Source organism: Sus scrofa, chromosome 17 (genome assembly GCF_054392235.1).
Source record: "Sus scrofa isolate SSC_HxYL_T2T_F1_AM1 chromosome 17, Sscrofa_HxYL_maternal_Yorkshire_Landrace_v2.0, whole genome shotgun sequence".
In the NCBI taxonomy this organism is placed as follows: domain Eukaryota; kingdom Metazoa; phylum Chordata; class Mammalia; order Artiodactyla; family Suidae; genus Sus; species Sus scrofa.
This window is the reverse complement of record NC_139399.1, coordinates 17,455,445-17,468,630: the sequence shown is the minus strand read 5'-3', so window position 1 is coordinate 17,468,630 and position 13,186 is coordinate 17,455,445. Positions and strand designations below refer to the sequence as shown.

General features: G+C 50.2%; 1 protein-coding gene across 1 annotated transcript in view; it reads left to right on the top strand.

The window, feature by feature from the left end:
• Nucleotides 1-6,440, top strand: part of SFRP1 (secreted frizzled related protein 1) — a 53,369-nt gene extending 46,929 nt beyond the window's left edge. The window contains exon 3 of the mRNA XM_003359868.6: nucleotides 2,972-6,440. Coding sequence (XP_003359916.2) covers nucleotides 2,972-3,294 — 323 coding nt within the window. The 3' untranslated portion in view covers nucleotides 3,295-6,440. The remainder of the gene's footprint in view (nucleotides 1-2,971) is intronic.
• The last annotated feature ends 6,746 nt before the right edge of the window (nucleotides 6,441-13,186 follow it).

Sequence of the window (13,186 nt, the reverse complement as noted above, 5' to 3'; positions counted from 1 at the left end):
AGCTGTGTTCTACAATTCCTGCTTGTGTGGGGGTGGGGGCAGTGGCCTGGGCCAGCCTTCAGGTCAGTGCTGACCTCAGCCAGAGCCTTCTGCTGCTCTGGCCAGTCCTCAAAGCTTCTGCCCCCCCCCCCACCCCCGCCGAGAGTGAGGCCTTTCTTAAGAACCAAGGGCCTGGGCTATTAACGTGGGGCTCAGTGGCTGCAAGAAAGTGATGGGAGCAAGTTACATTTCCTGATTCTGACCTATTCGCTAAAGATTTTTTTTTTAAGGGCCGTACCTGCGGCATGTGGGAAGTTCCCAGGCTAGGAGGCGAATGGGAGCTACAGCTGCCAGTCTACACCACAACCACAGCCACAGCAACTCGAGATCCAAGCCATGTCTGGGACGTACACCACAGCTCATGGCAACGCTGGATCCCCCACCCACTGAGTGAGGCCAGGGATCGAACCTGCATCCTCATGGATTTTTTCCTGCTGCACCACAACAGGAACTCCCTCCCTGAAGATTTATTCCTCGGATTTCCCTCTCCTCCTTACTCTTGGGTTAGCCAAAGGTATGCTGTCTCAACAACTGAAAATTAAATAATAAAGCCTTGGCGTTCCCACTGTGGAGCAGTGGGTTAAGAACCAGACTGAAGCGGCTTGGGTTGCTGGGGGGGGGGGTCCCAATCCCCAGTGCGTTAAAAGGGTCTGTCGTTGCCAGAGCTGCAGCATAGGTTGCAGCTGTGGCTCGGATTCAATCCTTGGCCCAGCAAGTTCCAGATGCCGTGGCACATCGGTAATAATAATATAATAATAATAACAATAACGATGAAGCCTTACAAAAAACAAAAGCAGTTTTTTTCTCTGTCAGAGTAGCCCCTTGCAACCAGGAGGAACTCTTGCCACTTCAAAAGTGAAGTTGTTTTGAAACGTGGGTGAAACTGGGAAGGGAGCCTGAGCCCTTTCCCCCTTTTTTCTTGGTCCATTTAATCAGCTTTCTAACGTTTGGGTTCATTTTAAAGTTTTGCAACCATAGAGTCAGCCTGGACAGTGCAGTGATGAAAAGCGCCCGTTCAGATCATGTGTTTCAGTTGAGGATCCGTGACTCTGGGCAAGTAACCCTTATGCCTCCGTTTTCTCATCTGTTCAGTGGGGAAAGTAATCGCGCCTTCTTTGTGGAGCTGTTAGGTTTAACTGAGGAAATGCATGGAAAACAGCACACTTGCTGGCATCCGTTTTCTTTCATAAGCGTTCGCTCCATGATCGGGAGCTCAGATTCAAGTCGTTCCTCGTGGAGTGTGGGTGGAAGCTTGGAGTCATGAAAGGGAGAGGGCTTGGTGATCTGGGATTCAGAGCTTGGACAAATCATCTGGTGATGAGCATCTAGAACTGATTTCCAGCGCCTTTGCAAGTATCCGGGCTGCCCAGTCTCTGAGGGGAGTTGACTGGACCAGGGACGCCATGGTTGTGTTTTGGGTGCATTTACAATGGACCACGCTGCTTTATCCTCACCAGTTGATCCTGTGCAGCCAGCACTAGAGGGTGTGGTCCACACACTAACAATGCTGGTCCAGGCTCGACAGAGACAGAGACAGGAGGGCAGGGCGGTGGAAGGGCTGGCCTTCTGTCTGTGCAGCGCACCATGCTGAGAACGGACGAATCCGGCTACCATATTGGATTTGAGGAGCCATTGCCTGGGTTTCTCCATCAGACCCTCACCGGGACTTGCTTGAATGGGTTAAGAGGTCAAAGTTGAGTTTGGTTCTGTGGGTCTACACGGTGGATAGGATAGCATCTTAGGGGCACCCACAGTGGTTGGTTAGTGGAGGATGGCAGAGTAGTACCTGCTGTCTGAGCTCCCCAGAGGCTCAGTGTTAGGAAATCCAGTTTCTCCGATGCTGAAGTTGGACACTGGTGTTTGATGTGGTCAAGCATGACAGGTTTTTTTTTTTTTTTTAAATCTTCTCAGGGCCACACCTTCAGCATATGGAAGTTCCTGGGCTAGGGGTTCAATCAGAGCAGCAGCTGCTGGCCTACAGTGCATAGGATCCAAGCCACATCCACAACCTGTGCCACAACTTGCCGCACTGCCGTATCCTTAACCCACTGATGGGCCAGGAATGGAACCCACATCCTCGTGGATACTAGTCAGGTTCTTAACCTGCTGAGCCACAATGGAAACTCCAGATCCCCTTCTACTCTTAAAGCACTGTGCAATAGTCTGAGTTCCTGAGTTTTGAACAAGAGCAACAGAGGAATTCCTGTTGTAGCTCAGCAGTAACGAACCCAACTAGTATCCATGAGGACATGGGTTTGATCCCTGGCCTTGCTCAGTGGGTTAATAAGGATCTGGCGTGGCTGTGGTGTAGGCTGGTAGCTGCAGCTCTGATTTGACCCGTAGCCTGGGAACTTCCTTATGCCACGGGTGTGTCCCTAAAAAGAAAGAGAAAAAAAAAGAGCAGGATTTGGCTTTGCAAGTTTATTTGAGAATCTGATAGTGTCCTGTAGTAACTGCTGAGATACCATTAGACACTGCGAAAGTAGGGGCAGGTCCTTCCTTGTCTGTAAATACAGAGATAGAGCCTTTTAGGTGCTGTTTGCCTTCTACTGCTCCTGCTCTTCAGCCTTCTCAGCCTGGGTGGTTCTTTCGGATGAAAGGCCCTGTTCTAAAACGCTCTCTTGGAGTTCCCGTTCGTGGCTCAGTGGCTAGCAAGTCGGACTAGGAACCACGAGGTTTTGGGTTCGATTCCTGGCCTTGCTCAGTGGGCTAAGGATCCGGCGTTGCCGTGAGCTGTGGTGTAGGTTGCAGACGTGGCTCAGATCCTCTGTTGCTGTGGCTCTGGCGTAGGCTGGTGGCTACAGCTCCAATTGGACCCCTAGCCTGGGAACCTCCATATGCCGCGGGAGCGGCCCAAGAAAAGGCAAAAAGACAAAATAAATAAATAAATAAAACGCTCTCTCCTCTTCTCTCCCTGCCCGACCCGCTCTAGCCCTGAGGATGAAGATCAAAGAGGTGAAAAAAGAAAACGGCGACAAGAAGATCGTCCCCAAGAAGAAGAAGCCCCTGAAGCTGGGGCCCATCAAGAAGAAGGAGCTGAAGAAGCTGGTGCTATACCTGAAGAACGGGGCAGACTGCCCCTGCCATCAGCTGGACAACCTCAGCCACCACTTCCTCATCATGGGCCGCAAGGTCAAGGGCCAGTATTTGCTGACGGCCATCCACAAGTGGGACAAGAAAAACAAGGAGTTCAAAAACTTCATGAAGAAGATGAAAAATCACGAATGTCCCACTTTCCAGTCGGTCTTTAAGTGATTCTCCCGGGGCGGGTTGGGGCAGGGGGGCTGAGTTTCGGGTGGGGGGGGCGAGATGGGGGCGGAGCCGACCCGCCTGGACCCTCAGTGGGTCCCACCCCCTGCTCCTTCAGCGGTGGAGGGCGCCGTAATCCCATTGCTTGCAGCATCCCCCACCCGCTCCCTCCACCCCCACCCTCCGGACCCCAGTAGAGGCCGTATGTAAAGCCGCACGCCCAGGTAAGGAACCCCATTTAGATTAGGAAGCTTTTAAAGACCTCCAGCGTGGAGCGGCTCGCCCCTGGGGAAGGGTGGCTGCCTCAGCATCTTAACCAGAGACAGTGTCACTGAACAAGGACACGTTGCCAGGAGAGAAAGGGGACAGGCGGCAAGTGAGAGGCAGCCACCAACAGTAGGTCAGGCCACTTCTCTTTGCATCATCACCCTTTGCTTGTGGCACTCTCCATTAATCTGTTTCTTTGGAGCTAGACGCCTGGCTGGCAGGGCTGTCTGTTTTGGGGGCAGAAACAGACACACCACACACACACACACACACACACACACACACACACACACCCACACACACACACACCCTGTTCCCCCGAAAAGCATTTCCAGAGAGTGGCAGGTGTAGGAGGAGCTTGAGAAATAGTGGGGGGCGGAGGGGGGGAGGGCAGGCGCCTGCCCCACCCACACCTCTCAGCCACCCTGGAGGTGGATCCCACCTCCCTTCTGTCACGTGGTCACGCAGCGGGGAAGCACGTGCCTGCTTTGGGGTGAGGAAAAGGAAATGCCCCAGGCACCAAAGCCCTGTCCAGTCAGAGACGAGGATTTGCCCAAGAAGGCCATGGTTAGTGGTTTTCCAAAAGCATCGTTAAAGGAGAAAAAACAGGAAAAAAACCCAAAAAAATTAGAACAGTCCAGCCGGTGGCTTAGCCTAGGGTGCGTTGTCACGGGGTGAAAAGCTTAGTATTCTGAGTCCTCTGGGTGTTCATTTCACATTTCTTAAAAGAACAAAAAACCCACTTGCTTTTCAAGGTTTAAAAAAAAAAAAATCTCCCGTTTGGAAGGTATGCAAAGGCCAGGGTCTCTGGGTGCCTTTGAGGCAACTTTCCAGCCAAGCGGCCGTGTCCCTGGGTGTTCACTGGTGGGAGGTGGCGTCTCCTAGAAGCATAGGCTTGGCCCCCTTCCTGAGGAGTTCTGGGTTGTCCTGGCCCCCACACGAATCAAAACTCACCGTGAGTCCCGTTCTTGTCTTTCCTATGAAGAAATGGAATCGTTTCAACTCGATTGCCAAGCGCTCAAAGACATTCAAAATACCCTTTCTGTCCTCTGGTACTTAAAATTATTTTTCATTTCTGCAGAGGGAAAGGGAAGCTGGAAGGGTCCCCCTCCAAGGGAGAGAGTTTCAAAAGTAAAGCATTCGAGGTCTTTAAGTCTCAAAGCCATGGTGTTTAATAAGTGACATACATAAACCCACTCACGGAAGCAGCTTGACTCCTCTTGTTCAATGGATAGGAAGGAAGTCCACCAAATTACTGGTAATGTCTCCCTCCAGTCTGATTCTTTATTCTCCGGAACATCTCAAGGACTTCAGTGATTGTCCTGTGGGCGACGGTTTGCATCCCATCCAGCACTGCAGTGAGGCTGTGTCACCCCCATGGCTCTGCCTGACAGAAACAGTGGAAGATTCTGTCAGCCTCTGAAGATGCCAGTCTGAAAATCAGCTGGCCAACTTTGTTACCTACCTGAGGTGATCCTGATCGAATTAACCCCTCATAATTAGCGATCCATCATTTCATGCTTTTTTTTTTTTTTTTTTTTTGGATTTCTCTGACCTTTAATCAAAGTGTTGGGGAACCTGAGTGATTTGACTGTAATTTTGGGTGGTTTTTTAAAAAATGTATATATATATATTAGTTCATTAGAAGTACGCTACTCTCCTATTGTCAACTGAAATTCAGAGCAGTTTCATGAGTGCCTGGATCTGGGTCTCCATTTTCATTGATTAACTCAAAGAGTTCTGTGCCCATTTGTATCCATTTGTTTGCACAGAGCCTGTCCTGAAAGGAGGCCTCTGTCCAGGGTAAGGGGGTCTAGGGAGCAGGGCTTGTGTGGGGCGGAGCAATCAGCACAGAGAGGTTACAAATGAAAGAGGTGGCTGGGCTGTGCAGCTCTCTAAGTGGACCTCTCAGGCGGGAAGAAGCGGTGAGGTCAGAGAGTTCAAAACCCAGTGAAAATGTGCATTGTGGCTGCAGGTTTTGCCCCAACCACAGGGGCTCGGGCCCGGGGTTCACTGTGGCCTGGGATCAGCCTTGTCTGCAACACATTAGCCCTTTCAGGGCAGAGGGAGGCCCTGGGCCCAAAGCTGCGTTTTTCTCACCCACCTTTGTTTTTCTCAACGAAAGACAGAACAAAAACAATGTGTAGACTCGTTGGCTTGATCATTGATTTGCAGAAGGGGTGGTCTGTGTGTGCTTGTAGTTATGGTTGGGGCAAAGGTCCTTTTTGTAAAGGTTTAACCTAGTCCTTCTGGGTGGCATCCCGTGAGGTCATGGGCAGAACTCCGCCAAATCTTTGAAGACTATTAGTAGTTATCTTAGAAGATCCGGAGTTCAGTGTTCCAAGAACACTTTATTTTTAGAGCATCTTGGCTCCCGGTGCTGTGGATTCGGGCTCCCTGAGGCGGAAGCCAATCAGAGCTCCAGTTTGCACTGGGATCTCTAAATTACAGAAACGCCATTGCCCAAGCCTAGCATCTGTTTTTTGCATCAGACACCAAGTGAGAGCAGCTCTGCTGTGACTCCGGAGCTGTTTTGGACTCAGTGGCCCCATCTCAGAAGCACACCTTAGGTAACTTGGTCCTTCTGACTTTTTCACCAGCAGATACATAGGAGGCAGATGAAATGCTGGTTTCTTCTAGTTCCTTCCGTAGCACCCCTCTTAGTCGACATCTTTGGCAGAAGCTTTGAATACTGTGAAAACGTTTTAACATTCCATTTCATTGGTGTGTTGTTGTTGCTGTTGTTGTTTTTAAACTGCATTGTTACCCGATGTTTTGATGTTATCACTTATGTGAATAGTAATTCCTGTACGTGTTCATTTTATTTTCATGCTTTTCCTGCCATGTATCAATATTCACTCGACTAAAATTGCTCAATTAATCAATGGCAACGTGCATGGTGACTCCACCCGCCCCTCCCCAGTGGTACCCCATTCACCCTTTTCTATTGCCCACATAACCCTCCCTTGAGTTTTTTCGAGGATGCTTTCCGGTCCCAGTTTGACAGCTTTCTCATGGTCCCGGGGCATGGGGGTAGGGTGGGGGAGTACTTGGGAGGCACCTTGGAAACCTCCACCCCCATCCCACCTACACCACCTGTTCCCATGAATCACTTCCAGAAGTTTCTCCCGGCTGTATGTGTTTCAGGTCAGAAGAAGGTTAAATACTTGCACTCCAAGAATGTTATTTTTCAACCCTGCCTGAGTTCCTTTTCCATGTCGTTGGTTTCAGATATCTTTCCCCTCCGGCTGGTTCAATGTTAAAATTCCAACTAAAGTTGGAAAACTCTTTGGTATTTGGACTCTCAGACCCACACGAGCCTTAGAGGAGACCAAGGGCTGCCCCTTTAATTTACAGATGAGAAGCTAAGAGGTGAGAAGGCCAGGATTTCCCCAGGAGTTTGGGACTCTTGGGTCACCGGTGTTGCTGGAACCAGAACTCAGGGCTCCCCAAACCCAAACTTACGGCAACAATGTCTGAATGACTGCCGAGCCTCTCTTGGGACTCTGACTGTGCCACTTGGTGAGCCCAAATTGCCTAAGACTAGGCTGCATTTTTCTTTTTATGGCCACACCCTCAGCATATGGAGGTTCCCAGGCTAGGGGTCAAATTGAAGCTGCAGCTGCAGACCTAAACCACAGCCACAGCAGTACCCGGATCCGAGCCACATCTGCAACCGACATCACAGCTTGTGGCAACACCGGATCCTTAACCACTGAGTGAGGCCAGAGATCAAGCCTGCATCATTATGGATACAAGTTGGGTTCTTGACCCTCTGAGCCACAATGGGAACTCATAGGCTATATTTTTCTAGCTGAAGGAATTCTTCAGTGTGATTTTTATCTGTAAGTACAGTGACAGCTTCAGTTCATGTCATGCCCTGATTGACAGGGCACTTCCGAACCTAGGACAACTGGCAGTTTTATCCAGAAGTGAACAAATACTCCATATTCTCCAGTCCCCCCCAAACCACACCTAAGCACAAACATCTTTTTTTTTTTTTTTTTGGTAGGGCTGTGGGTGCAGCATATGGAGGTTCCCAGGCTAGAGGTCTAATCAGAGCTACAGCCACCAGCCTACACCACAGCCACAGCAATGTCAGATCTGACCTATGTCTGTGACCTACATCACAGCTCATGGCAATGCCAGATCCTTAACCTACTGAGTGAAGCCACAGATCAAACCCGAAACCTCATGGTTGGATTTGTCTCCACTGCGACGCACCGGAAACTCCAAGACACATCGTTTTTATGTCGTGGTATGAAGACTTGCAAAAATTCCACTAAGTCGTGCTCCAGTATCAAAAGATTTTCCCAAACTGGAGTCTCCATTGTGGCTCAGCTGGACATAGCATCCATGAGGATGCAGGTTTGATCCCTGGTTTCATTCAGTGGGTTAAGGATCCTGTGTTGCCAGGAGCTACAGCATAGGTCGCAGATGCAGCTCAGATCTGGTGTTGCTGTGACTGTGGTGTAGGCCTGTAGCTACAGCTCCAATTCCACCCCTAGCCTGGGAACTGCCATATGCTACAGGTGTAGCCTTAAAAAAAAAAAAATCCCTGGCATTCCAGTTGTGGCACAGCAGAAATAAATCCAACTAGGCACCATGAGGTTGCAGGTTTGATCCCTGGCCTTGCTCATTGGGTTGGGGATCTGGCATTGCCATGAGCTGTGGTGTAGGTCACAGACTTGGCTCAGATTGGTGTGGCTGTGGCTGTGGCTGTGGCTGGCAGCTGCAGCTCCAATTCGACCCCTAGACTGGGAACCTCCATGTGCCATGGGTGCAGTCCCAAAAAGACATAAGACAAAAGAAAAAAAAAAAAAAGATTTCCCCGAACTAGTGTACCTGATAGCCAACATGCCAGCCCAGCCAAGGAAAATACTGACATTTCCTTTTAGTTCCCCTGTGGTTAATAAGGCAGATTGCTTTTAGGGTGGGTGTGGATGTCATTGTCACCCCACTGGAACCCCATCGCCATGACCCATTCATTCTCAGTGCTGTTTTGAATTTTTAAAACTCAAATCACTCAAAAGATAATGACGTGTGTACAAAGGCTTCCTGGATCCAGCTGCTGGCATCACTTTGGAGTTTGGGGTGTTCAAGGGTTGGGACTGCTTAAACCTGACACTTAAGAGCTGCTGGCAGCACCAAGAACAGCAGCCTGGCCCTCCGGCTCCACCCCACTCACATCTCTTCAAGGAATTGTGCAGGTGCTCCTCTATGCTGGGGCAGAAAGAGATCAGAGATCAAGACCAATCAAGTTAGGTGGGTCTTACTTCTAAGGCAACAATAGATCCAGAAGTGCTGACAGTTTACTTTCTCTGCTAAGGAGGAGAAATCTGTACCAAGCATCCACTAGGACTCAAAGGAAATAGGGCAGACGGTTCTTAAATTTTAGTGTGTGTCACTGAGGGGAGTTTGCTAACACACAGGTTTCTGCCTCTCCCTCCCAGAAACTCAGATTCCGGAGGTTTGCCACGGGGCCCCAGAATCTCAGCTTTGAGTTTGTGCTCTGGGTTTTCCAGATGCCCGCATTCCACTGGATCTTATGTTGCGTAACATTCTAGTAAGAGCTAAGTGGCTTGTGGGTGAGAGGCTTTCCAAGGAATGCTTCTCAAACTCTAATAGGCAAGCAAGTCATCGGGGACCGTGTTAAAATGCAGGCTCTGATTGGATAGATCTGAGGTGGGGGGCTGGAGTTCTACATTTCTGATTGGCTCCTGGGTGAGAGGCGGGGCTGAGGCTGCAGGTCTGGTCCTGTCCACGGCAGCTGTAAGGCACACCCTCTGGGGTACCCAAGGCAAAGCCCATCTCCTTGGGGCCTCAAAACGTTAACCGTGCTTTGAGATGGAAGGAAAATCAAACTGCTGGAGAGTTGCAGTTAGAAACCCAAAGCTGGGCACCCACCTTCTCCACCTGCTCATTAGAATTCACTTTTGTCCCAGCTCTCCATGGTGGATTCTTGTCCCCAGACTCTGCTTATTCTGGAAACACACAGAATACTTTCCTTTTTTCTTTTCCCTATTAACCATCCAGCCTCTGCCCTCGACTGACCTCCCCCCAGCCCCAGCCCCTCCCGCCGGGGGCCTTGGGGTTCACTACCTGCTGATGCTTCCTTCCACCGCCAAACAGTATCAGAATTTCGCACCAAAACAGGGACTTTCCATGTTTCAATGTTCCCATCTGGGCAGCTTCAAGCTCAGGTTATGGGAGAGGCCACGAAAAGAAGGGGTGGGGGCAGGGGGAATGAAGTATTTGGAAGGGAAATCCCACCTCTTTGATAAATTGAGGACAGCCTGCTGAACAAGGTTGATTTACTGGGGGGAAAGGCGTGAGGAATTTCCATCAGTAGAGGCCAAGGAAGGCCGCTCTTTGTAGATCTGGAGGAGACGGGTACCAGAACAAGCTCCAAATAGGAGCCGAAAGCTCCTGTGTCTTTATACATCTGTGGACTATTTAGATAAGTAGGGGCTGTACTTAATCAAGGAGAGAGCTGTTTGCTTAAATAAAAGGAGGGAAAGTTGCAAGTGTGTATTTAAGGAGAGAAAGAGGAGGTGAGATGAAGGAGAAGGGAGCCAGCCATTTTCCACAGCTGAAACCCCACCACTGGTTTTAATTAGGATGACCTTCCCATCGTCTGAGTGTCAGGGTTGGCCGATGCGCCCCCCCCCCCCCACGAGGTGAAGGATTCGGAATTCTCATGGTCCTGTCCTGGGCACCTCAGCCAAGCTCTGCTGTAGGCATCTGTGCGCTGCAAGGCATGGTTTCACCTTCTTTCTTCCCCGGAGTTCCCGAGACCGGGGCCCTGGAACTGTGACCTCTCTGGAAGCCTGTCCATTGGCTTGTCAGGTGGGATCCAGGGCTACTAGGACTATTCCGAGACTCCTCAGATGTCAGGACTTAGAGATAAATAAAGTAATCAAAACCCAGAACTGAATATTGGATCTCCTATAAAAAGGAGAGGTGTTCCCATTGTGGTTCAGTGGGTTAAAGACCTGATGCAGTCTCCATGTGGATGCGAGTTTGATCCCTGGCCTCGCTCAGTGGCTTGGGGATCCGGGGTTGCCACAAGCTGCAGTGTAGGTCTCAGATGCAGGTCAGATTCTGGTGTTGCGGTGGCTGTGGCTATGGCCTCAGCTGCAGCTCCAATTCTACCCCCTGGCCCAGAAACGTCCATACGCTGCAGGTGCACCCTGAAAAAGAAAAGAGAGAGAAAGTTTTAGAAAAGAGGAGACCCTGCTGAAATGTTTTGTGCATGACTCCTCCACCTCTGTTGCATTTTTTTTGTTGTTGTTGTCGTTTCTGTGACCTCGCCCATGACATAGAGAAGTTCCCAGGCCAAGAGTCAAATGTGAGCCACAGCTGTGACCTATGCCACAACTGTGGTAACACCAGAACCTTTAACCCACTGTGCTGGGCTGGAATTGAACCTGCGTCCTAATCTGAGCGACTGCAAGCAGATTCTTAACCTACAGCACCACAGCAGGAATGCCTCTGTTGCACTTCTAAAGAATTCACACCAGCATCACTGTCGCTATTTATACCTGAGCATGGATTGGGGGTGAGAGGTGGTAGAAAGGCCTCAGTTTCCATTTTGCTTGTATAGTCCTCTGGAGAGTTTGTGCAGCTCTGGGCAATTTTGCCTCTTTGCCTAGATTTGGCCCCTCATCTGAAGGGATAAAGCACCGTGTGCCAAAACCCAAGCGCATGTTTCATAATGTGACCCCTAGACTGCCAGGGCGGGTGCCACAGAATTAACTGGACTCCTCCAGGGCCAGCACTCCCTCCCCAGGCTGGCAGCTGAGGCTGCTGGGAATCCAAGTCTGGCTGCCCAGCTTGGCAGGTTTCTCAGTGACTTCTGGCAGAAGTAGGACCCCTCCAGCATGGCAAATGGGGCCCTGAGCTGGGCAGGGCCTGGAGGAGGCTCCAAGACCCCTGCAGAGGAGGGAGAGAAGGAAGAGGCAGCTTGGAGATGCTGAGAGGAAAAATGAGCCCCAGCCTGTAAAGTGCAATTAATGTCAGCAGGACGCCTTCCTAGCTCTGCCCCTGCCTTGCCAGCCACTGCCACGCGTAAACTCTCTGTGCCCTCTCATAATGCTTTCAAGCTTCCTCCTTCCTTTCCAATGCCTCCTCTCTGCAGGCTCTTTTAGGATGTGGAGGCTAGAGATGGGGGATGAAGGCAACACAGGATGCAGACTAAGTATGACCCTGTTAGATGGACATCAGGACCCAGAGACTTGCTTTTATATCCTCATAATGAGTTGGAAGGAAAGAACGCATTTTATCTATCATCTATCTATCTATCTGTCTGTCTGTCTGTCTGTCTGTCTTTTTAGGGCCACATCCATGGCGTATGGAAGTTCCCAGGCCAGAGGTTGAATCGGAGCTACAGCTGCTGGCCTATGCCACAGCCATAGCAACGCCAGATATGAGCCACATCTGTGACCTACACCACAGCTCATGGCCATGCCTGGATCCTCAACCCACTGAGCGAGGCCAGAGACGGAACCCGCATCTTCACGGATACTGGTCGGGTTTGTTACCACTGAACCACAATGGGAGATCCCCAGAGAGAACTCATTGTAAAACCCTAGGGACTAGCTTGATTCTGCCTGATGGCAAAAAGGACAGCTGGTGGTCACTTAAGCTCCGGGCAAAATATTTGCAGCCTAGACTCTCCTCGCTGTGATCTGACCTCTAGCTCTGAGCCGGAGAGCACAGCTCTGGACTGGGGACTGTTCTTTTCCAGGTCTGAACGCTCTCCATCAGGGATCCACTAAACCTCTAGCAGGTCCAGGAAAATCCTCCCCTTTTCTGACTCACAGTTTCCTCCCTGCCTGGCGAATGGAAGCGTGTTTGTTCAGGAGAAGTGGTTTCAACTGCAGGGGAAAGAGATCCAGCTTTAAATCAAGTCAAATGAAATTCATGTGTTTCAAAAGGCATATACACAAACACACACACAGACACACACACACAAAAACACACACAGATACACACATGTGCCTGGGGCGGGTCACAACTCCGCCCCAGGAGGACAATTTTTTCAAAGTGCAAACAGCTCCGGGTCTAAATTGGTTGCTGTCGTTCTTCTAATCACTGTTATGTGTTGGGATGATTGTGAATGGCGTTGGGAATGTTTGTTCTCTTGTAATTGCTTGTTTCCTACTGAAATTTCCATGTCAGACCCTTTCATTGTTCTAAATTATCGCTTGCCTCCTATTCTGCCTGCCTGCCTGCTGGGGAGGCCAGAGCGGCACTGCTGGGATTGTTGGTCTCATTTATGCAACCGGCCGCCCTCCTACCCCAGGCAGGTCATCAGGCAGCTGTCACCCGCTGGCCATCAGGAATTCGGGGCTGTGAGCTCCCATGCTGTCCTGACCAGCTGAGGTCCTGGGTACTGAGCCAAATGTTCGGACAGGGGACATGTAACTGGGGCCTGGCTGGCCTCCTGATTTGGGATTAAGCTAACTGCATCCTCACCCCAAGTATTTCAGAGGACATGTGACCCTTGCATTTCTTAATGTGTACTTAATTCATTAAAATGCTGATTTACAAGAGGTGGATAATGTCCAAGCAAACTTCAGGGCCTCTGTTCCAAGCCAACCTTTTTTTTTTTTTTTTTTCCTGATGA